The sequence below is a fragment of the Penicillium cataractarum genome, assembly GCF_028827025.1.
Source record: "Penicillium cataractarum strain IBT 29864 chromosome Unknown utg000005l, whole genome shotgun sequence".
Taxonomy (NCBI): Eukaryota; Fungi; Ascomycota; class Eurotiomycetes; order Eurotiales; family Aspergillaceae; genus Penicillium; species Penicillium cataractarum.
Window position 1 is genome coordinate 3,451,441 of NW_026622741.1, and position 23,086 is coordinate 3,474,526.

The following is a 23,086-nucleotide window of genomic DNA, read 5'->3' on the forward strand; positions in this document are numbered from 1 at the left end:
AACGAGATCATGATATTTCATAGACTGCATAGAATCATTACATAGACGAGAATTTTGTTACACGATAGCAAATGCACGATCAAAAGTTTCGTGCATCACTTTCCTGATATCCACTCGCTGCTTTGTCTCATCTTGTCGTCGGATGACTTCTTGGAGAACATTTGCCGTGATACCGGCATTTGATGCTACATTCTCCATGCCATTGATGCAGGATATGACCCAAGTGCGTTCTTCTGGTCCTTCAACCTCGACGCCAAGCATCAGTAAAGGCCAGAGCATATTCACGGGCAGCGAGGGCAGCGTCGTCGTTGACGCATTGGGGGTCCCTATTACTGGAACTTCCTGAGGCGATGATATCCACGGACTCTCTAAGATCATTTTGGTGACCTGGCGGATCTCGTTCATTGCATCCATAACGTCTGCGGTGCGTGGAAGATCTATAAATCACGTAAGCGATCAAAGTATGTTTGACCATGGCTGGGCGGAACTTACTTTTATATGCTACACGATGCAGATGAATGAAGCTGGCATAGTAGTTGGCGTGATATACCCGCATGGTGCGAGTGATTGTCTCCGCTAAACTGGGGGATAACAAGGTGGCTAATTTCCCCGCCACTGCATGGTCCATTAACGGCGGCCGCTGCTGCCATAGGGATTTGATGTCCCGAGTAATCGCGGCTGAAAGAGCCATAACTTCCGTTTCGTCTTCGACGGTACCTCGCCGTCGATGCCAAGGGTCGATCTTGGAAATTCGGCCCATGAAGAGCTGGACTTTCTGGAAGAATAGGAAAGCTGGTCGCATGATGAAATCTTCTAATGCTGCTTCAGCATCGTCTAGCCCAGAGTCAACTTCGGCGATTGAGCTGTCGGGAGATCGCAGATCTGTATTCACGGCACTATCGCCTTCTGTAAGAAACAAGCCTTCACCACCTGCACTGACGGCCCTCGCATCAAGAAGCCGTAGCCACGAAAGAAGTCGTCTCTCTGAAGAGGTTCAAATGTGTTAGCGATGCCACATATTTTGAGTGTTTGGGACATACCAGTCACGCTTAGCGAGTCAATGTCAACCATTTCCAAAGCATGGAACCCTTCTCGCAAATTTGCATGCGCTCTGGACACGTCTTTTGTGAGAAGGTCGATGTATGATAAGAGAAAGAGAACTGCTAAGATATGCCTCAGCTGGGATGAGATGATTTTGCGGTCGCGGCTGATATCCTTCAAACATTCCTCTAATCGTTCTTTTGCAGTACGATAGTATTGAGTGTATGTTGATGGCTCTAAGCTGCCGGCAGACTCGAGTTCCAAGGCAACAAACGCAATGACTCCGAATTTAACCATCCGCGAGGTCGAAGTCATCGAAGTCAGTTGTTTTCGCATCCAGAACCAGCGAGCACTGGTCTCAACGGTAGCTAGAATGGGCGGGGCTGCTGAGCGTGCAAAGTACTCGGCCAATTGCGTCTCGCTCCATCCGATCGCTATGGTTGGCGAGGTTATATTACTAAACCTTGGCTGCCGGTCCAAGAGGGCTTCGGTGTTGGTCATGGGGTTTGCGTTGGTGATAGGAATGGATATCGGAATAGAGAGAGAGCCATCAGACCAGGGGACCAACTCTTGGGAGGAACTGAGGTCTAAGGTATCCCAGCCCGGGGATAAATCCGTAGGTGAAGAGTCATCCCACATGAAACTTGCATAGCTGAACATGCGATTGAAGCTGGAATCATCATCAACGAGAGCATCTGGCGCTTGAAGTCCCTCATTGGAAGCCGGTAGAACAGTGGTTTCTGCATTTGCCGTGACGGGTTCAGATTGTGCAGGTAGCTCTTCGGTCTGCTGTTGCTGCTGTTGCTGCGGCTTTTGCTGAAGTCGCTGTCGTATTTTCTTCGTTCTCACACCCAACCTGAGCCCAGAATCTTCCTGCCATGAGCAGTTTAATCGGAGGCGACTACAATGACCACAATCCGGCCGTTTTTCATCGCAACGCACTTTACGCCGCCTAGCGAGTACTTAGCGGCCCGAAAGTACCCCGGAGGAGGACTCCACTTACCGGCAGGTCAAGCATCCGTTGCGGGTGCGAGGGCGATGTCGCCTATCCTGGTTGGGATGCTGTTCCCACTGATAGAACATGATGAGGATTTGCGAGGAGATGGCCTGAATCAGCGAGGTGCATCGGTGTGGGATCCTCTATGCCTTGTCTTGCTCATCTCCTCCATTCTGTTTCGGCCTCCGGGGAAATCTCCACATCCCCGGTTCCTCGTCTCGGCTAAATGCCCTTTTGGGGAATTAAGCGACCAATGGTTCAATTCCCACGTCGAAACAGGAGATACACCGATGCCGATGGCTGCGACTAGTCACACTGTAGGAGGGTAGGAACCCGGGGTTGGGGCCACAAAAATTGGCTTTCAGGTTAAATACTTGTGCAGAGTCTAAATTTAAAATGGCATCTCGAAAGGTTATCGTTCTCTTACAGCAGGATATTGCACTTCCCTCGAGACACAATTCGACATTTAGATGGCATCATGTCGCCTAGAATGATACAGAAATGCCTGTCAGAACTCGGAGCATTCTGGAAAGGCAGCTAAATAAGCATGTTCAATCTCGCGTCCCATACCCCCAACCCCCTCAAAGATAATATCAGATTTCAAAGACATCCCCAAAAACTCGACTCCATGTCGCAGCTCTTCAATCAGCCGTTCGGCATCAGAAATCTCCGTTGCCGTTTCAGGCTTATTCAGTAAATGGTAACAGCTCGCCAGGCGATCCGTAGCCAAACACGCACGGATTTTGTGAAGAATCATCAATAAAGAATAACAACTTTGCATGGCACAACATGCAAAGTAGGGAATGGTATGAGGGGATTTTCGGACAAGTACCACCGACGAAATCATAGATCTTGAGGTCATTGGAGATTCACGATGTTGAGAGTCGTAGAGATTTGGGTATGGTAAGTTTCGAAAGGCTGTCGCCACGACAAGAGCAGTCTTGAGACAGATGTTGGAGGATTCTTGTTCAGTAAAGGGGAAGAAGGAATTTCGATCCTCTACCCAGGATGGAGAGGGCACGGGTGTTGAGCTAGGGTACTGGGTGTTTATAGAGGCGAGGTGACAGTATCTGTCTAGGAACAGTGGAAAGTCCATGAAGGCACGGAATCGATGCAAGCGGGCGCGAGCACTAGTTGGTAGTTAGTGAATTAGTCGTTTCATTACCTTGCAGATTGAAGAAAAACTTACGTATAGATCACAATTCTGCTAATCCTCCACATGTTCTCAGCTATAAGACCTTCCCCGTCCTCATCAAAAGTATACCGAAGGTATTGATCAGACTGTGTCATCAAATTGGTGATCACATCATCCAAGCTTTTGATCTGCGTGCCGAGGTCAGGAGGAGGCGTTTGGTTCGTAATGCGCTCGATTCGTTGGACCATTTGATTGGATGAATATAGAGTCTGCTGAGCTTTGATCAAAAGAGCCCAGGGCTGTGCTGAGTGAGTAAAATGTAGCCAAAATGTAAGGATTGCTATTTCTTTACCTCCAAGTGTACCCCGAGACTGGGATAAGCTGTTGTTATACGAGGATCGTCTGCTGTGACAACTGGTGGCTAGAGACACGCTATTAGTTTATGATATGATGTGAAAACAAAGCTATATCCATACCGCCAGGTGGAGATTCGAGGAAAGATAAGCCACAAACATCTGGGGATTCATTAGAATTTAGATCAAGAGCCAGTGCACGAAAACTCACTGTTATCCACCACCCACGTCTTTGTGCCTCTGAGGCTTCTGTACTTGTCGAGCCAAGTTGATGGAGAGAGATATCCATGGCCGTGGTAACAGCTTGATTAATACGACCCCGCATCCTTGAGACGTTACCACGCTGACAATACTCATAAATCGCAAGCACGACAAGCGCCAGAATAGGCTCAAGCTGAAGAGGCACCTGAGAATGTAATGGGCTGTGTCCTTGAGACAGACAGGAACCAGGTGCGTTCAAATGTACTGTAGGCCCTATATCATCAATCTCTTTTTCCACGCTTGCCAATGCAGCTTGTGCAAAGAGCTGAGCATATGTCCGCCTAAGAACTATACTTGCCTCGGTCATCGAGAACGGACCCTGGGAAGGTGGTATCAGGACAAGTAGGGCGGACAATGCAAGGCTAAGGGAAGATTGTGGCCAGAAAGGCAAGTCGGTCTTTCTAGCTTCATTGGTCTCTTTTGATGGGCGACTGAGAGTAGGTTGATCTTCCCGTTGCGGTACTACCGATGGCGGCAGCAAGGGAAGATATGGATGTATGTAGATATAGTATGCGTTGGCGCTATGTGAAGTTCATTAGCATCCTGGTTTGTAGATGAAAGGTTTCCCGAAAATTCTCATCGTACATATCTTCTTCGCACCGGTATGATCGGACAGCCGAAGGCTCTGCCTCTGGAATCGACGTCGACCCAAACGGGTCATCTGCACTTGGCGTGAGCTGACCCCAGAGTTGCCGCGTCCCACTGGTATCAGAAAGGGCATCTGGAGAGATATCAAGATTATGGACGCCGGCGAGTGGGGTCACAAGACCAAGCATGTTGTCAAGCAACGGTTCTACTCAGTGTTAGGAACATCTTTGTTGAATTCTCCACTATTCCGGTAAACCTTACCGAAGCTTTCATCAATCTCCGAGGGCGACGATAGATTCTGTGGACCCTGATCATCCGCTGAAAGACGATGCTGCTGGAGCTCTGCATAGCGGATGCCTCTTCGGGGCCCACCACGGCGACTTGGCTGATAATGACATTCTCGGCCTCTGCTCAAACACTGATATACATCATGTTGTTAGCTTCGCCTTTATTCGTGGGTATTGGTTCTATAATACTTACACTTCTACACGGTCTCTCACCATCGCAGCGAGTCTTTGACGAGCGACTGTGTTTCGTCAGATATTGGATCTTTTTGGTTGAAGCGGCATTCTTACCAGGCAAGGCATGCAGCTTTCACCGGCGGCTTTGAAGCGCGGGGCATGGTCGATTGTATAACGTGTAGGGCCTAGATATTGAAGACGCCACTGGATTTCCAAGAAACGATCTTACCAGATTTGCAGTGGGTTTCGAATTTCCTGTTTGTACAGTATTGATGTGTAATTGGGCTTGGATCCACTGAATCCAGCTTGTCGAATGGGAGACCGAAGGACGGGATGTGTTGTCACCTCCTGCAAGGAATTGATGCGGCCAGTGGCATTCTCCGCTAGGCAGAAACAGCAGCTGATCTTCGCTCTTGCTCCCGTTACCGTATACTGTAGTCAGTACCAGTCGTGGCGAGTGTTGGTTAAGAAGAGATCTTTTCGGCGTTCCGACGGCAGCCGGCTTTTGGGTGACATCGGCATTTGGAACACAGCGACCAAATGCCGAATATTTTACTTTGAATCTTCCAAGATTGGAAGATGTACCTGACATAACAAATGTCTTTATGGGTTTAACTGCTCTTCGGAGTACCTCTGAACGTATAATATAGATAGAAAAGGTCTTGATTCTTGCGGATCTTGCATCGATACTTCGTACCAGATCATTTCATCAAACACCCACATCATCCATTTGAAGCCATCATTGAGTTATTGGAAACATGATAATGCCAGAGGATATTCATATTGTCAGCCATGCTAAGAGCTGTCTCTTAAAATAAATATCAGAATGTCATAGAACAAATATTCGACAAAACCACTTCACCTTCTTTTTAAACCAGGACTCGCCTTTCCCTAGACGTCCCAACCAAGATAACCCTCTTTTACAGATTGCATCCGCCCTTGGAACAGGTACCCGGCAACTTGGGCGCCTTCTCAGTATCAGTCCGACAGAAACAAGACGACGTAACGGGCACATCAGCCAAAGCAACAGCAGTCGTCAACTGCGGTCTGACAACCCTCGCCTCATCCTCTCGTCCCAATCTTACAAGACACTCGTGATAACCCTGCAAAGCCCAAACATTATTCGGATGCTGACGCGCACGAATAACAGAATCATCAAGGCCCAGGTCAGCGCGGTACACGGCCGCCGCTTCCTCTACATGATTCTGCTCTAGCAACAAGGCAGCGAGGGCATGACGCGCTGGCTGCATCCAGCTCCAGGGCTCACTGTAGTCCAGGCCATCGTCTAGATCGACGGAGCGGCGCAAATGCTCAAAGGCCTCTGTGTAGTTGCCACGACGGTATTCGATTTCGCCGTCCAGCATCGCAGATGCGATACCCAGGATCGAGACGCATTTATTTGGCCAGTCGAGACGAGTTTCTGGGACGCGCTTTGCCGCTTCTCGGTATAGATCTCTCTGGGTTTCTGCCTCGGGGATGTGACCGGTTGCAGCGTACGCGACGCCCTTGGCGTAGTGTGCTACCGCGGTAGTAACGGAGTATAGCTCGGGGTCATCGGGGAGAGGGAGGTCGATGATTTCCCTCCACATGCCGAAACGAACCATGACGTGCCATCGGACGGAGACGAAGACTTCGGCATAGTCGGCCATTGATTTCAACAGCTCTCTTGGTAGGGAGTTTTCCATGCGATCGACGGCGTCGAGTGCGACGGCTTTTTGTCCGGCGAACATTGCTGCGTAGATAAGTGTGTGGTAGACATGCATGCGGTAGACTGTATAGAAGTTGAAGACACCGTGGTGTTCCATGAACTTCTCGTCTGCAATTGAAGCGCGTTGATTACTTCGGATGGCGGCTCGATAGTCTCCGACAAGAATATCTAGATGCGATGGCATGTGGCACATGTGGCCCGAGTCGGGGACGAGATCACGCAAGTGGTCGGAAGGAACCAAGCCGAGCTCTGGAGTGGGCGACATCTCGATGAGATGAATGTAAATGTGTAGCAGACCAGGGTGCCGCTTTCCATCTGGATGTTTTAGTGCCGTCTCCAGCACCAGCTTAGCATCAAGAGTTCGTGTTCCAGGGTTGGGCTGTCCCGTAACCAGGTTCCATAGTTTCCATGGTGTGAGCGTGATAAGGGAATCAGCGTAGAGAGTGGCGACATCCAAATCATCTCCGTATTGGCGATATACAGCTTCCATCTCAGCGGCATAGGCTCTATCTTGAATCTTATACTGCTCCATGGGTGCAGGTTCATCGCTCTGATAGCGAGCCTGGATCGCATTGATGAGCGCTTGTTCCAACGGGGTTCCGCCAGTGGCGAACTCCAGCGCCTTACGGGAAGCGTGATAAGTGCGTTGCACTACTTTCTTGAGATCGGCGCCGAAGAATTCCCATGGCTGGTTATAGTTTGGACCGAGTGTCCATGATAGACCCCAGTAGGCCATCGCGAAAGATTCATCGAGGGCGATGGCCCGCTCGAAGCAGGCGGCTGATTCGTGGTGGTTAAAGGCATACGCCCAGATCAGACCTCGATTGAACCAAATTTGAGCCTCGGGGCTTTTGGTAGTAACCCGTCGTTCGAAACCACCGAGATCGAAGGCATAATCTGTTCCATTGGGGGTTGTGGTGTCTTGTGTCATGTTGGGTACTGATAACAAAGGATGTTGGGTAGTGGTGAGGGGGAGGAGGACTGGTGAGGGGAATTATGAGGGGAGGGTTAGGCGCACGACATATGTACACCGCAACACGTTTACCATCACGTAAGATTGGGAGCCAGGCCAGACAGTGCAGCAAAGCTGAGGTTAGAGTTTGAGATACGCTGGGCGCCTTTAAAAGTGGGCCAAACGTATGGTCTTTCCTAATGTAGAAATCGAAGCATTCCCTTCAGCTTGTGATTTGCGACAACCTGGTACTTGGTGGGGGCTGAAGTTTCATTAATCAGTGCCAATACCGGATTCAGTATCCAGTCTACGAATTTCTAGAGCTTTTTTCTCATATCGTGATCAACTAGAAAGCAACTAAAAATCACATATATGCAAGAGGTATCTCGAGTCTACGTACAAGACGTTCGCGCTGCACCTACAGGGTTGAGACACCCATGGTACACAAGCGCTGACACCAAGAGAAATACAATTCAAAGCAAAGAGCACATGGGAATAGAGCATATCAAGCAAATACAAGGGGAAATCAGAGAACATCTCCATATGTACCAAGGGCCTATGCTTCGCGTACTCGATTAAAGAAAATGCCCACACAGGTCGTCGCTTGCAGATCAGGCCAAGCTACGCGAGCCGCAAATAAACCAAGAAAAAAAAAAGGGGGAAGATCACTTATGGAAATACAGATTTTCAGGGATATTGTTTGAAGTCGTTTTCCCTAGGTGGCGACGGAGCCCGCAACAGATCCTGAGTTGGTCAATGAGTGAATACTCCCAGCTGGTGCGGTGCTGTCACCGTTGGGGACGTTGGCTTCGCCCGTAGTGAGATGGGTTTCGTCAATGTTCATCAAGGACCGAGGGGGACAGATCTGCTTTTTGCCATTGGCCTTGTAATGCAAAATCATGTCTCCCGATGTACGCCAGAGATGCGTGCGGATCGTGGCCAAGGTCATATTGGGCGGGCAGAGCTAGGACGGAAATGTTAGCATGTAATCTCACAAAACGGATGGAACAAATCCTACTATCTTCTGGCAATACAGCTCAAGGTATTCCTCGGGAGGCATTTGGTTAGCCTCGGGCTCATCGGGGTTCGGCGGATCAATGCGCTCGGCCACGTAGGCAAGGACCTTCTTCGTTCGGAGCATACGATTGGCATTGAGCCGGGAGCTATTATTGACACCATTGGCCGGGCCAGTAGTAGCGCTTGGTCTACAGGACAAGCCATTAGCTTCTAAAGTCAACTCTCAGATGTGGCTTTTTTGGAACTCACGGTTCGGGCTTCACCACTGGTGGCAAAGAATCATCAAATGGCTTCAAGACGAAAGCTATCTTCACATGCTCCTTGAAAGGGATTTGGTTCTAGAAAATGGTTAGAAAATGACAGGTGGAATCGTAAAGAGATCACAGAACATACCTTCAAGAGCAACTCCCCAAGCCAGTGAGGAATGGCCTTCTCTAACCGTTCAATGTCCTGTCCAATGATGCCCACACTACCTCGGTACAGATCCGAAGCCACGGCAGTATCACCAGTCTCCTCCTGGATAAACACCGCAGTCCGGGGAGGAATATCCAACCGAGGAGTCTCGTTATCCAGACTGGGAGTAATCGCCGTCACCAAGTCCCGACCGGGATTGTTAGACAGGAACTCCTCGTAATCATCATGGATGCGATCAATGACTCCGCTAATATTAGGATCGTAGACCTTCTCTTCCTTGACAGACGAAATCTCAGACTCCTCAGGCTTCTCCTCCAGGATTGGAGGCTTGGTATCGGTGGAAGTGCGCCCAAGCTTCTTCGGGAAGTTCAACTTCTTTCCGAAGAACGATCCCTTCTTCCGCTCTTCCTTGTCAGGCTCGGCTGGAGACTGGGGAAGTCCAGAGTTGGGAGCGACCTCAGACGGGGACATTGGAGGTTTCTCGGTCTCGACCTGTGGCTGCCGGGAGGAGAAGTAGTCGGATCTATCCGAGAAGGACGATGGTCCTCCGTCGTGTTGTGGGTGCATTGAGGGTAGAGCATCCGGAGTCTCAGCATCGAAGGCTGGGAAGTGAGAATTACTCTGCATAGACGTGCTCAGGTATGTAGCAGACGCGGGCGTGCCAATGTTGATGCCAAAACCTGGAGTCGCCGGGCTCCCGGGGAAGTCCATCCCAGGACGCAAAGTGGTCGAAGAAGCGTCGTTGTGAATGGGAATGCCAACGCTACGAGGAATATCGTCACCAGGGGCGGATGTGCTAGGAGGATTGAGTTTGGCAAGCTCCTCTGCTTTGGCGATGGCGGTCTCGCGGTATTCGTTATCACGTCGAATCTCTTCGTCCACCAGCGGGGCGAATAACCAGCGCAGGATCCATTTTCCAAGGTTGACTGGACAAATTGTTAGTAAACAGAAGATTAGGAAGACAATTATGAGGAAAACACATACTTCGTTGGTCCTCCCGGAACTGTGATAGGTCAGATGCAGGCAGGTCGGCCTCATCCGCGTAGACCTCGGCATCAAAGCAGCGATTCGGCTCGAGAATTACCGATAGTCTGCCCGTCCGGATGTCAATCGTGCACCAATGGGATATGTTCTCAGTGGTGTTGATTTCGGTAGCCACATCCTCAATATGACGCTTGCCGAATGTTTGAACGGGAATGCACTAAAGTCATACTTAGTCAAGAATCCTTCAAGCACTGACGAAGGAGGTCTGTAGATTGGCCGAATTCTTACCTTGAGCAGGTCCCAGAGCACGACTTCTCCGGCGGAGTCTTGAGTCAGAGTTCGTTTGCGATCATTAAGCATCAAGCACTTGATCAGACCATGTTGGCCCTCGATGGTTTCCTCGGGCAAGGAATGCACTGGAATGGTCAGGCCAATTTCATTCTCGAGTCCTGTTTCGCCAGAGTGTCCACTAGAAGGCGAAGCAGGACGTAGCAGCTCGGAGGTAGCGGACACTTGCAGCACCGCATTGAAAGGAATCTTCTTGGGTGTTTTGTCAGTCGGCTTCTCCGGCGCAGCTGCGGTCGAGTCGATAGTTCGTGCCGGGTCTGGAGGTGCCTCAATCTCAAGCGTAGTATCCACATTTCTCCAGCGGTTAATGCTCGACTTGGGCGTAGCTGTCCAGATGAAATCACCAGCTGCCACAACCTTGACGACACCCTCATGTTCCTGTAAAGCTGCAACGCAGGTGCCCTGCTCGACATCCGCGGAACCACGAGTATCAGTCTTGGCAACCAAGCCAGAGCGATCACTAGAGTATAACACGGACAGGTCCGGTTCGTCCGAGTACAAAGACCAAACGCTATCGTTATGCATAGTTAGGGTGTTCATGCAGCGACCCGCGGTGAGCGACCAGACCTTGATCGTCTGGTCTGACGAGGCGGTAATAATCGTATCACCAGCCTCATTGACCAGGATATCCCGAACGTTATCCGTATGACCAACGAACTTGGTAACGAGTTTCCCAGACTTGGGATCCCACACTCGGACCACGTTCTCGGGCCCGCCGCTCGCAAGCACGGAATTCACCGCGCCCAAGGCATAGACGGATCCTTTCTCGGTCGTATCGTCTCCAGCAGCATCGATGCTCAACATCTCACCGCCGCCATTCAGATCCCACAAGTAAAGCTTATGGTCCAGACCGCCCGACGCAACCCAGCTAGCCTGGCCGCCCGGAGTCGCGAGCACTTTGACATAATCGCTATGTTTTCCGATGCGTTCAGGGACATCCGTGGACTCGGAGTGTGGCCGCCATAGTCGAACGGTGGTATCCGACGAGGCTGAGACGACTGCCGAGTTATCCTGGGTTAAGACGATATCATTGATCCAGTGGCTATGGGCCTGGACCTGGGTCTTGAAGCGAGTCGGGCCAGGCTTGCGATTGGACGAGGAATACGGATTCGAGGCGTGAAGAGTACTAAGAGAGCAGTCAAGGTCCCACGAGCAAATGACACCGTCGCGACCAGCGGAGTACCTAGCGGGAAGAAACAGATCGTCACATTAGAAAGCTGTGCAACCCACGTGGAGAGCGGCTACCAGGGAGAAAGAAACCCGAGTTGTACGGGGTCGAGGCACCAATCGAATGCGATGACATTTTTTTTCCTTTTTTGGCATGGCTCTCTGGGGATGGGGGTGACGAGGGCGCTGCTTACAAGATGGAGTTCTGACGGTCGACGGTCAGGCCGTTGACCCCCAGCCGGTGCCCACCGGGGGCATCAGGCAGAGGGAGCACTGGGCCAGGTTTAGTGTCAGCAGTGGACGATCACCGGTTGAGATTTCAATTTTTGAAAAGGTGTTCAACTTACCGTACGTGACCCTCTGGTGGCTTAGTTTCCGTGCCATACATGCAGTTGTAGCGTGGGAAAGGGAATTGCGGAGGAGATGCGGAGCTTATCTGCCTTTTGAGGGCCGATCACACGGTGGGGAGAGCGACGTCACAAGTCTAAACCCACAGTCCGCCAGTAAATTGGCGCAATGATGATAAGGGTAAAGAGGAAGATAAGGATTTCTTAAGAGAAGGGGTATCGTCGTTCAATAGGGAGAAAGGGGAAGAAGGATCGGTCAGTGAGGGGAAGAGGGGAGAAAGCCGCCAGGGGCATTTGGATCGCGACGCCAAAGCGCATTTTCTGGGGTCGGCCTTGGTCCGTAACACCGAGTTTCCCTTTTGATTGTATGGGGTTTCGCTTTGGGAACGGAGGATATAGTGTTTGGTATTACTTGAGTACTCTATCATGTTGTACATATAATCACTAGTATAAACTGATGTCATTTTCATCTCTGGTTCACATCGAAGTCGAATCGACGTAATCATTTTTCCCGATAACTGCTGGTTTGTATATACCCGAAGGACAACAACCACCTATCTATACCACATTCATATTAATCACTTCTACTATGGATATCCCAGTCTCCCAAATCAAGCCAATCTACAACCCTCACAATCATAAACCCTCCCACAACTCACCCTCTCTCAACGCCCTCATCCAAACCCTTAACCTCCACCCCCATCCCGAAGGCGGCTACTTCACCGAAACCGATCGCCATCCCTCTCCCCCTCCCTCGAACAAAACAAGAACTGGAAATACCCCAGAAAGCGATCCCGCTCTCCGCGCAGCAAGTTCAACAATCTTCTACTTGCTAACCCCCAACGCCCCGCTAGGCAGCTTCCACCGTCACCGGGGCCGGACCATCCATACCTGGCACCGGGGACGCGGGCGGTACGTGATCATCCACGCAGATGAGGCTACGTGCAGCCACGAGGGCTCGGAGAAATTCGAGGGAGAGGAAAAGGGACGACTGGAGAGCTTTGTGGTCGGACCCGATGTGGCGCGTGGGGAGCGCTTGCAGTGGGTTGTTGGCGCGGGGAAGTATAAGGCGAGTTATTTGTTGCCGGATATTGCTAAGCAGGGGGGTTCGGAGGGGTTGTTGATTAGTGAGGTATGTTTTTTATTCTATGATATAAATAGATGGATTCGTATATCTGGGATATTTATTAGTACTTAACTATCTGTATACATCACTGACTCGCTCAGGTGGTCGTGCCGGCATTCGATTTTGCGGATCTCGACTTTCTACGCAGAGATGAAATGGAGCAATTGGTCACTGCCGAGCAAGTACGAGAACTTAGTTGGATGCTGAAGGTCCCGGAAAAATAACCTTACAGGGCTCAGGCATCCTGCATTAACAATATAGATCGACAAATAGAGGACATCTCTATACATGGCATTCCCGACTCTATGTGCCCCATATCCCCTCTATGTAGTATCCAGCCAAATTATAGAAACAAAAAACAACATGATAATATACAATTCCACACTTAATCTTAACTCACCACCTTCTTCCTCCCTTATTCATCCTCCTCCTTCGCCCCCTCAAGCGTATTCCACGCCCACTGATAACTTCCCAAAAACACCGCCCCACCAATTCCAATCCACGCAACCCGCGGCCCAATTCCGCGCCAGAACGCACCAAGACCCTCCTGCGCAATCCCTCGCACAATCTCCTTGACTCGCACAGGAGCATCCACACCGCCGTCTCCACGACGCGCCAGCATAACCCGCGTCTTGATCACGTCCAGCGGGGTGGTCAGACCGGCCGCAATTGCACCGGCCACACTACCGAACATGGCGCTCGTGGTAGCCGGGATTTGCAACTCTTTCGTGGAAGAGCCCTCCTCGCGCCGTAGATAGCGTTGGGCGTAGGTGGCTTTCATAGACTCCCACATGGTGAATTGGAGGACGGTGAAGGGGATTTCGCGGGCGATGGTGATTCCGGCACCGCGGTACAGTTCGCGAATGACCTGACCGTAACCACGCTTGACAGGGACAGCGGTGCCTGAACCGGCCGTGGTCTGTGATTCCGGCACGGCGTGGCGGAGGGATAAGATATCCTTGAGCGCAGCCAGACTAGAGCCCCCGAAGAGACCGGCCTGAGCTCGCTGCTTGATTACCTCCGTTGGTACACGGACGGCACAGGCGGAGATCTCGCCGAGAGAGGAGGCGAGGGAGTGTGTGAAGAAGGCATGGGCGCGGGAGGGGGGTTCGGAGGAGGAAGAGGATGGCGGGAGGAGGGAGCGTTTGACGCCGTCGTAGACGATGAAGAAGGATGCGGCGGAGGGCGCGGAGCCAAAGAGGACGGAGGGGAGACCTGCGTAGATACCGCGGATTGTTTGGCGTAGAGAGAGGCGGGGGGCTTGTGGTGCGGTGGTGTCGCGTGCTTTTTGGAGGCGGGTTTTGATAGTGTCGAGGGGGTAGAGGGAGCAGTCAACGGTTAGACCAGCAACGGCTCCGGACTGTAGAATGAGAGGCAATTAGTCCGAGGTCTAGGTTGAAAGTGGTCTGTAAGGTGTTTGTTGTACCAGGAGGGACCTCGTCCACAGGGAGGAGACCAATGGCTCCCCGTCGGCTTGCTGTGACATGACGAGCGGGAAAGAGTTCAATTGTCGAAGGAGATTTTAGTGCAAGAACATGCTGTCCGGGCCAATGGGTCCGGATAATTGACAGAAGCAGCTTGCAACGACCAACCCTGTTAAGCGCAATACAGACCGGTTGGGGTAGTGTGAATAGAGCTCCGCAATCCGATGGAGTTCGAAGGTTTTGCTCCGCGGCCAAGCTAGCCGATATCGCCGATTCGGGGGTCTTCCGTCAGGTCGATCCCGAACAACCTTATCCTGAACTGCCTGTCTTCGGAGAGACGAAAAGAGAGGAGTACTATGTTTATGATTTTCTTGAAAAAAGGTTATGTTCTTTATATTCAGAATGTATCTACTGTCCCGAGGGCTCCACAATACACCGGACAATACCCACAGAAACGAAGCACCAGCCCACCCGCAGGGACTTTAAAACGAAGAATGTTCAGTGCATGAAAGAGAAACAAAACTTCCTGCAAAACATTTCAATGACGATCTAGCAGGAGACATCTAGCGCTGGATACCCGGGTCACGGGGGACTTGGCCTTTAGGTTGCCAGCAGACCCGGGACTGTCCATAACGCCAGAAGCACATTCTATTCAATCCACTTGCTGCCTTCCCAAAGTTAACCAGGATTGATAGTAGTCAGGGACAAGTATACCAACACCAATCACACTGATCATTGATCTGACAGAGATCGACTGGGACAAGAAGAAGGCCAGATGAGATTATGGCGCTATTCGCAGCGAAACAAAATCATCTTGACAAAAGCGAAAGGGCACCGCGGGATTGAAAAGACGGAGGGTTGAAGGAAAAAGGAAAAAGGTGAAAAAAGGGGGGAAAGGGGGCTAGGATCCGGGCCTCGGAGGGAATTATGCACATGTCGAGTCAAATGATACACGAAAGGAGGTTGAATATGGAGGAAATTATTTAGCCTTGGCACCCTTGCTGGCAACAGCCGGGCTCTGCGAAGGCGGCTCAAGGACGTGAGTGTGGTTGGAGGCACTGATGACCTCGCCCGAGTCCTCCTGTCGGCAGGTAAGGATATTGCGCACCCATTCATCTGCCAGCACCTCATCCAGGGTTGCTCGCTCGTTCGGGTTGACCTTCAACATGCGGCCAATGATGTACCGACTTTCCCGCGGCAGGATGCGGAGAAGTCGCCAAGGACCCTTGATAACCTCCTGGCGCTGAGCCGGCGGCTGAGCATTCGGTGGAAGAGGCGGGGCCTCCTTGCTGGTGGTACGTGTAGTCCGGTTGTTGTTGACGCTGGTCTGGCTGACCTGCTTCTGTGCAAGTTCGCCGGGTTTGTCGCCATCCTTGGTTGGAGAATCGGGCGGCTTTGTGCCGTTTTGTTCTGGGGCAGCTGGGGGAGGTACCAATGCAGCAGGCTTGTTATGGGCCTCGGAGTGCTTGTGTTCATGCGCTGCCGAAGGCAGATCGGGGCTAGACTTGGCTCTGGGTTGACGCCGAGGATCGACATCGGGAACCGGAGTGCCAGGGGTCGGGGTGGCCACAAAGAGACGGTAGGAGTTATCCGTGGTGCGCGGCTGCTTCCACGGGAAGCGGCGCAGGGTCATACAACAGAAGATGATCGCCAGCGACCAAACATCTGTGGGACGGGGGTCATATTTCTTCTCGTCATACACCTCGGGAGCGAGATATGGGTCGGAACCAACGATGCCTAATTACTTTTGATTAGTACTGACTTGGGTTGTGTTCTAGAAGAACGAGATGATACATACCTGACGCAGGCACGATATCATTCTCAAATGGATAGCGGAAGACGACCGCGCTTCCAAAGTCGATCAGCTTCATGATGCCGCGATCATTGACCACCACATTGTCCAACTTCAAATCTCGGTGAGCGAGACCCATCCCGTGGAGGTATGCCACACCGCTGAGGATTTGCTTGAATGAACAAGAAACCTCCTCCTTGGTCATCTTGCCGGTCATGACAATGGCGAAGAGGTCAAATGGTGCGTATTCCATGACCTCATACCAATGGCTTCCTTCCTGAATGATATCCAGAGTCTCGATAATGTTGCCGTGGTGCAAGGTAGAGCCGATACAGAATTCAGCAGTGACTTTCTTAGAGTACTCCTTCAAGCTTTCCCAGCTGTGTCGGTCTCGGAACTGCTTCACCGCAAAAGTCACACCGTCGCTATTCCGCTTAAGAAGTCGAACTGAACCACCAGCGCCGGATCCAAGGACACGCCCCATTTTGCCGTACTTTGAGTTCAACCCATGATCATCGGCGAATGGCACATTGTCAGGTGCCATCTGATAGGGTGTGCTCTTTCCTGAATTGCGGCTAGACCGCTTGGAAGCCGACGTGGGTGACTCTGGCCGCTTGCTACGGTGGCCCATCTTGAAGAACCTCTTAAGTTCGGACATTGAGCCATGGTGGTGGTGACCGTGGCCATTCTTATCGCTCGATTCCTTCTTGTTATTCCGCTTGTCGTTGGATTTGGCCAGATCGCTGGCGCTCGCTGACCGTGGAGGGTTACCAGGACGGAATGATCGCTTCGAATCCCGACTCCCAAAGATGAACCGTGCATCGAGCTGAGCAAGGTTCTTGGACTGCGGAGGCCGCTTGCTGCGGGCATAAGGGTCGTTTGGCTCACCCACGGGAGTGATGGCACCCGGTGGCGTGTGGGAGTCTCTTGGGGTCGGTGGTGGACTCTCTTCCTGGGAGCTCGCATCGGCACCTGCAAAGAACTGCGCACGGTGTCTCGGGACGGCCGTATTGATCTGGGATGGAGGTTCGGAGGTTCCGCTCAGTTTCATGGGAAGATAGTCGTTGGAAACGGGTCGAGAAGTTGGTGCACTTCGTGGGGGCCCGTTCATGTCACCGGATGTGACCGGAGGAGATGTTTCAGGTGTGATTGCTGGATGTTGTCCAGTGGCTCGGCCAACGGCGTGCAGGGCTGCCACGCTGTCGCCAGCTCGGCCCTCGCGGGAGGTGGTGACGGCTGGGGTCAGGGGAGGGGACTGTACCGCAGAAACGGGGGGAGATGCATGAGGGGAGGCCACAAAAGAGCCGGTGCCATGGGCACTGCGGTCACTCGATTCTCGAGACCCAACCTAGAGAGAAGGAAGTAGTAGTTAGCATTGAGGTGATGGGGAAAGTAAAAAAAAAGTAACTAGCTCGGCGGACTTCAAGGAGAACCCAACGGAAGCGCGTTGGACAAGGCTTTCTCAATCTCCCATTCTCCATAGTCCCCCTGCAAGCTCCTCCCACAGTAGCAGGGTGGATTGGCAAAAGAAGGAAGAGAAGTGTAGAGACATACCCTTGAAGAAGGAAGAGACATTGGCTCGAATGAAAAGTTGCGGAGACGGGATTCCTGAAGCTGCGATCTTTGCAAGCTCATGGCAAGCGACCGCAATTCCTCTTCATTGGGAGCCTGTTTGGGTGGATCGAGCTGCTGGGGGGTCTCTGAGACAGGCGACAGCATCGCCTGGGAGGGTTCGATCTCCTGCGTGACGGAGGAAAAGCGCACCTGGCCAGGCTGCGACTTCGACTTGGCGTCGGCGTCAGCGGCCTCCGACGGCTGGGCGGACATCTTGGCGGGAGATTGAACAGTCTGGAAACCTGGAGAGGAATTCAAGCATGCGGAGTCAGGATACTGAAATGCCAGAGATGCCAATCGCGAGAGGTCGAGTAAGCCAAGACATACCTGACTCCATGGAGTTGGCGGTTGGGGTCGAGCACTCGGCCGTTTCAGACGTCATACTCATCGACGAACCAACTCGGGACCTCAGGTGGGACGCATGCCCCTCACAGAACGGAAGCAAAGTATCACGAAAAGGTTAGGAAGGACGTGATGCTTTGGGTACGGTTTTTTTCGGTTCTTGATGATTGACCGTTGAAGGGGACAAAAAGTCCAGAAGAGGATGGCGATCCCGGGGCGAAAAGAAGCCGGTTGTCGATTACGTGGGTGAGGCAAATCTTTTCCCTTAAACTTTTCGGCGCCGAATCCGTGCGATAAGCCCGTGCGAGTGCAACGGGACGAAGCGGGGAGTGAAGTTTTTCCTCGAGGGAAGAGACCACGGGGAAAAGGTGAAGAAGGAGGGATATACGGGAGGAAGAGGAGAGGAGAGGAGGGAGAGAGAGAAGAGGGGAGGAGGATTTGGAGGGTTGGAAGTGCCGGAAAGGTTAGTTCGTCGTAGTTGGAGGAAGTCTGGGCCTGAGGGCTGAGGCCAACGAGAGAGAGAGAGTGGGGGTAAAGAAGCGTCACGAACTTCCCCTCATACCAGTCACTGCTGGGTGTTTCTCTCTAGTTTATCTTCAAGTGATGAAACAACTATTCTTCTTTACTCTACTATTTTGAATTCCTATTCTACACTCCTTCTCCTACAACCTGAGTCAACTCGGAAGTCCGCGGAGCTGGGAACAAGCTCGGAGGGCGTGGCCTATGATGTCGATGTCGATGACCCCTCGTGAAGGTCACCCTAGCTCCTCGTGCCGGCTTCCCGGGCTTGCGCGAAATACGGATTTGACGATGATTATTTAATTATGATACTCATGATGATTATAGGGACATCAGCAGTGACAGACTTCTTTAGCTGTACGGAGTACAGTACTACATACTCTGAGCAGTAGTAGTGGTAGTAGTACTCGAGTACACCGAACACCCCCGATCCAGAGATAATCATCGCTTATTGCGGCTGCCACCACTCACGACCCTCGCTGTGGCATGTGCTAACGTTGCTAATGTGCCAATCTCTCGGCCCATGCACTGGCCAGGGATCCCCCTTCGATCATTACGATCAATTCTTCCGGAAGTCTGGAATTTTGCCCAAACCGGCTAGCCCCCTGGCTATTCCCTGCTTGCGGCCTGCATCAGTGCATCAACAGGTTCAGCTGCTGGTACTCGTTACTCCTCCTCAAGGAGTTCCTGATTGGCCTCCCACTCGGAAAAGGTCAGATGGAGAGGAGAGGGGGAGGGGGTTTGTACTACATAATTCTGCCGCTACTCTGTCCACTTTTAGCCTTTTTATACCCCGTATAAACAGGCATGTTGGCGGGCGGAGAGGCGTAGTGGATAGTGGGACAGCATAAGCGTGGCTCCCCCTCCCACGGACCATACAAGTGGGCGCTTCTTCTCCACGGGGATCTTCCCCATGCTGTGCCCCAGGGACAGTTCTTCGATCTGAATAATTATAGAACTGTTTCACCAAGCCTGTAGCCTCCATATGTATATAACCACGTCACCCACCCATCTCGAAACATCACGTCTAGACTGGGCCTCCCATGGCCAACTTCATACTTGCCAAGGCTGTTTGATCGACCCCGTGTTGCCTATCCTCTTGGCCCTCATACTCGCCAAGCTAGCTGGATTCCAAATAAAAAGGCTATCCTCTTCCCTTCGACTGGTCCATGTTGTGTCTGTACAGGAATGTACATACTAGATAGTCTAACCGGATCATGTGAAGCAGGCACAATCTAATCAGCCTCGTGAACATAGACGACTACTAGCGACAGATAGCATACCTATTTTAGCATCCATTTCGATATAGTGGTCAATTCTTCATTGCTGAAATCGCTTCTTAATCTGAGACAATGGTCGAATACATGGAATGCACTATGGCAAGTGTGGCACATTGCAATGGCCTAGACTACACCGAGCAGATTTGATTGCATTCCATCGTGTATATTAGCATTAGGGATGGATCTCTAGATCTAACTCGGCCAAGCCTGAGAGGCTGGATGTCTTCCATGTTGTAGTACATGAAAGATCGACCAAAAGGTAGTATATGAATGTGCTCAGATGACCATTCCTGCAGGCCGGTCCCGAATCTCTATCCAAATAGCTACAACGTCGTGTCATGCGCCATTCCCAATTTGACTTTCTATTGTTTCCCCTTGGATCAGAAAGATATACACGGCTCAAACAGCATGCATTGGGATAACTGAATTCAGGACAATCTGGAATATTGGAGTATTGGAGTATGGAGTGTATAATACAAGCAAGAAGAGGCGCCCCCATCTCGCCTCTCCGCAGATAAACGCCTTAAAAAAACCTCAAACACATGAGAAGTATATCGCACAAAAGATCATCCGGCTAATGAAGTGGTCTCTGCCCAAGGTATACCCAACTGACAAGTGGCCAGCGACCGGTCGCTCGCAAACCACCGGCGCTGAATGCGATCGTAGTGATACAGGAAAGAGAAGAAAAATCAACACCGAGGCCTATCGAGTAATCTCTCAAGGAACAACCTGGATACCAATCGACTTGGCTTGCGCAATAACACTCTTGCACAATCCCTGCAGACTCAATCCCGATAGCCGCGTCTCGCTGTGCTTGATCTTGGCAATTTCGTAGACGTGCTTGAGCGAGATCTTGCCGCAGATCTCATGGCCGGGGTTCATGGCTCCGCGCAGACGGTTCTTGCGAGGCTCGACATTGGCAGCATTCAGGAGGAGGTAGGTAGTAGTCGGCGTGCGGAGGTCGAAGAAAAAGGAGCGGTCGGGGCGGACGGTGACGCGCGCGGGAATAGGGACACCGACGTTGATGTGGGCAGTGCGGGCATTGAATTCCTTTGATTCGAGATGTTAGTTGAGATCTAGAGATATTCAGAGAAGAAGTCGGAGCTCACCTTGCAAAAGTCCATGCTCTTGACACCCTTGCTACCCAGCGCCGGACCGACAGGAGGACTGGGGCTGGCCTGGCCAGCGCCGACGATGAGCTTGACGAATTGGTCCTTTTGCAAAGCGTTCCTGGCCATGGTGAAGGATGTGGAAGTGTGTTGTTGGAGAGGAAACAGGAGGGACAGGAATCACCAAAAAGCACCGAAGCGGACCAAAAGTGAAGCCGCGCTGAAGACGGGCAGATTTTCCTGGCGCGGCTGCTGATTGGCTCGGGCGCCAAGCGAAACAGCTGAAGACCGCCGAACGTCATCGTCCCTTCTTTCTTTCAAAGCTCGAAGCTCCAAGTCTCGATCTTTTTTTCATCAATCGGTGCTTTCCTATCAGACCAACTCGATCTTTGTTTGACCGCGCAGATCCGGTCCTTGCGTGGTTCGTCTCAAATCGGATCGCCGGCTTGCCATTCGTATCCGAACTAGACTCGCCCCGCGTGTCGATCTCCCTTCTCCTCTTCACCTCCCCTTTCCCTTTTATTTTTTTTTCTAATTTGCGTGAATCGCTTCCAGAACTTCCTTGACGTGGTTGCGCATTACGATACCTTAATCATGAACTGGCTGAAATCTACGTAAGTTATTCTCTCTATGATGTTGTGTGGTGGGGGATGGTGACTGACCCAAACGCATGGCGGGCAGTCTCTCTGCGGCCGTCGGCACGCAAGAGCCCATCTATGGCCCCGAGGCCATCCAGTCGGTCGCTCAGCAGGCCAGCGAGACGCCTTACACTGTCCTGTCCAAGGACCAGTTGCGCTGGAAGGCCTACCAGTACACCAATGTCGAGACTCAGACCTTCTACATCATGGCCGACGACGGAAACCTGTTCATGGTCCAGGTCATCTACAGCAACATTGCGTGAGCATAACCCTTATTTTACATTGGACGGATCACATCGGATTCATTCGATCTCTTGGTCCCATATGACAAATAACTGACGATGTGCCTTGCGGCTCTTGCGGATCTATAGGGGTATCCACACCACTGCGCACTTCAACACCAAGATCTTCAACCTCAAGGGTGATAAGCCCCATGTCTGGCACACCGATGCGCTCTCCAACTGCATGTTCGACGAGCAGATGCACTCCTTCGGCGCTGATAACCTGACTCTCACCCTGAACGAGGAAGGCGACGCCTACCACATCAAGTCCACCGTCAACGCTGACAGCATTGTCGACATCAAGTTTACCCGCAAGGCCCCGGGCTTCGTTGCCGGCAAGGACGGCACCTCATACTTTGGCACCGACCCCAAGAACCCCTGGGGCTCCATGTACCACGGTTTCTGGCCCCGCTGTGCCGTCGAGGGTACCCTTACCACCAAGGAGAAGACCTACGACCTGACCGGCCGTGGAGTCTTCATCGGAGCTCTGCAGGGCATGAAGCCACACCACGCTGGTAGGAGCTATACAGTTGTTGTTAAAAATCCAGGAAACTAACGTATATATCTAGCTGCCCGCTGGAACTTCATCAACTTCCAGACCCCCACCTTCTCCGCCGTCATGATGGAGTTCACCACTCCCCCCTCTTATGGCTCGACCAAGGTCAACGTCGGCGGTGTCCTGAAGGATGGAGAGATCGTTTACGCCGGTGCTAGCAACTCTGTAACTCACACCGCGTCCGCACAAGACCCCGAGAGTGACTGGCCGGAGCCCACCTCCATCAAGTGGGAGTGGGCCGGCAAGACCGCCGACGGTCAGGACTTCACCGCCGTGGTCGACGGCCCGCTCGGCAAGCGACAGGATCGTGTTGACGTTATGGGAGAGGTCCCTGGCTTCATCAAGACCATTGCTGGCAGCGTTGCTGGTACCCGCCCATACATCTTCCAGGTATGTACAACCCCCACCTTACCCCACATTTTTAATCTACCCCTGGCTTTGATGCTAACCAGACCCCACAGTTCTCTCCTCAGGAGAAGCTGAAGCTCAAGGTCAAGGTTGGCGAGACTGAGATCGAGGAGGAGGGAACCATGTTCTCAGAGTCGACCTTCATCTCCTAAACGTGGTGATGCGAGTTCTTCTCTCCTCCGTACATAGGAACCATCACCTCGTTGGCGTTTTGTTTTTGAAGT

At 51.8% G+C, this 23,086-nt stretch overlaps 9 protein-coding genes across 9 annotated transcripts; 2 read left to right on the forward strand and 7 right to left on the reverse strand.

Annotated features, from left to right (window-relative positions):
• Positions 1 to 57: 57 nt before the first annotated feature.
• N7496_006940 (Zn(II)2Cys6 transcription factor) lies at positions 58 to 2,124 on the reverse strand (the record flags this gene model as incomplete). Its single annotated transcript, XM_056699869.1, has 4 exons — positions 58 to 437; positions 493 to 984; positions 1,041 to 1,993; positions 2,045 to 2,124. 4 exons carry the CDS (start codon positions 2,122 to 2,124, stop codon positions 58 to 60), a joined length of 1,905 nt encoding a protein of 634 aa, XP_056555282.1.
• A 902-nt stretch (positions 2,125 to 3,026) lies between these two features.
• N7496_006941 (uncharacterized protein) lies at positions 3,027 to 5,019 on the reverse strand (the record flags this gene model as incomplete). The annotated part of the gene is made up of 7 exons (XM_056699870.1): positions 4,951 to 5,019; positions 4,856 to 4,901; positions 4,585 to 4,793; positions 4,373 to 4,489; positions 3,650 to 4,308; positions 3,228 to 3,477; positions 3,027 to 3,168 (listed from the first exon to the last, which is right to left on the reverse strand). Coding segments are annotated over exons 1-7 (1,470 nt in total), but the record flags the coding sequence as incomplete, so codon positions are not given.
• Positions 5,020 to 5,756: 737 nt separating this feature from the next.
• On the reverse strand, positions 5,757 to 7,475 carry N7496_006942 (tetratricopeptide repeat protein; the record flags this gene model as incomplete). Its single annotated transcript, XM_056699871.1, has 1 exon — positions 5,757 to 7,475. One exon carries the CDS (start codon positions 7,473 to 7,475, stop codon positions 5,757 to 5,759), a length of 1,719 nt encoding a protein of 572 aa, XP_056555284.1.
• A 736-nt stretch (positions 7,476 to 8,211) lies between these two features.
• N7496_006943 (WD repeat protein) lies at positions 8,212 to 11,889 on the reverse strand (the record flags this gene model as incomplete). The annotated part of the gene is made up of 8 exons (XM_056699872.1): positions 11,774 to 11,889; positions 11,621 to 11,699; positions 10,200 to 11,442; positions 9,912 to 10,128; positions 8,907 to 9,853; positions 8,763 to 8,851; positions 8,515 to 8,701; positions 8,212 to 8,460 (listed from the first exon to the last, which is right to left on the reverse strand). Exons 1-8 carry the CDS (start codon positions 11,808 to 11,810, stop codon positions 8,212 to 8,214), a joined length of 3,048 nt encoding a protein of 1,015 aa, XP_056555285.1. The 5' UTR covers positions 11,811 to 11,889.
• A 488-nt stretch (positions 11,890 to 12,377) lies between these two features.
• N7496_006944 (cupin domain-containing protein) lies at positions 12,378 to 13,123 on the forward strand (the record flags this gene model as incomplete). Its single annotated transcript, XM_056699873.1, has 2 exons — positions 12,378 to 12,905; positions 13,001 to 13,123. Coding segments are annotated over 2 exons (651 nt in total), but the record flags the coding sequence as incomplete, so codon positions are not given.
• A 191-nt stretch (positions 13,124 to 13,314) lies between these two features.
• On the reverse strand, positions 13,315 to 14,385 carry N7496_006945 (putative mitochondrial carrier protein (Pet8); the record flags this gene model as incomplete). Its single annotated transcript, XM_056699874.1, has 2 exons — positions 13,315 to 14,259; positions 14,326 to 14,385. 2 exons carry the CDS (start codon positions 14,383 to 14,385, stop codon positions 13,315 to 13,317), a joined length of 1,005 nt encoding a protein of 334 aa, XP_056555287.1.
• A 917-nt stretch (positions 14,386 to 15,302) lies between these two features.
• N7496_006946 (uncharacterized protein) lies at positions 15,303 to 18,111 on the reverse strand (the record flags this gene model as incomplete). Its single annotated transcript, XM_056699875.1, has 4 exons — positions 15,303 to 16,060; positions 16,122 to 17,463; positions 17,670 to 17,971; positions 18,057 to 18,111. The coding sequence occupies 4 exons, from the start codon at positions 18,109 to 18,111 to the stop codon at positions 15,303 to 15,305; spliced, it is 2,457 nt and encodes an 818-aa protein (XP_056555288.1).
• Positions 18,112 to 20,587: 2,476 nt separating this feature from the next.
• On the reverse strand, positions 20,588 to 21,108 carry N7496_006947 (mitochondrial 54S ribosomal protein uL11m; the record flags this gene model as incomplete). The annotated part of the gene is made up of 2 exons (XM_056699876.1): positions 20,588 to 20,920; positions 20,980 to 21,108. The coding sequence occupies 2 exons, from the start codon at positions 21,106 to 21,108 to the stop codon at positions 20,588 to 20,590; spliced, it is 462 nt and encodes a 153-aa protein (XP_056555289.1).
• A 465-nt stretch (positions 21,109 to 21,573) lies between these two features.
• Positions 21,574 to 23,014, forward strand: N7496_006948 (survival factor 1 family protein; the record flags this gene model as incomplete). Its single annotated transcript, XM_056699877.1, has 5 exons — positions 21,574 to 21,593; positions 21,661 to 21,876; positions 21,989 to 22,413; positions 22,468 to 22,844; positions 22,916 to 23,014. 5 exons carry the CDS (start codon positions 21,574 to 21,576, stop codon positions 23,012 to 23,014), a joined length of 1,137 nt encoding a protein of 378 aa, XP_056555290.1.
• Positions 23,015 to 23,086: the final 72 nt, after the last annotated feature.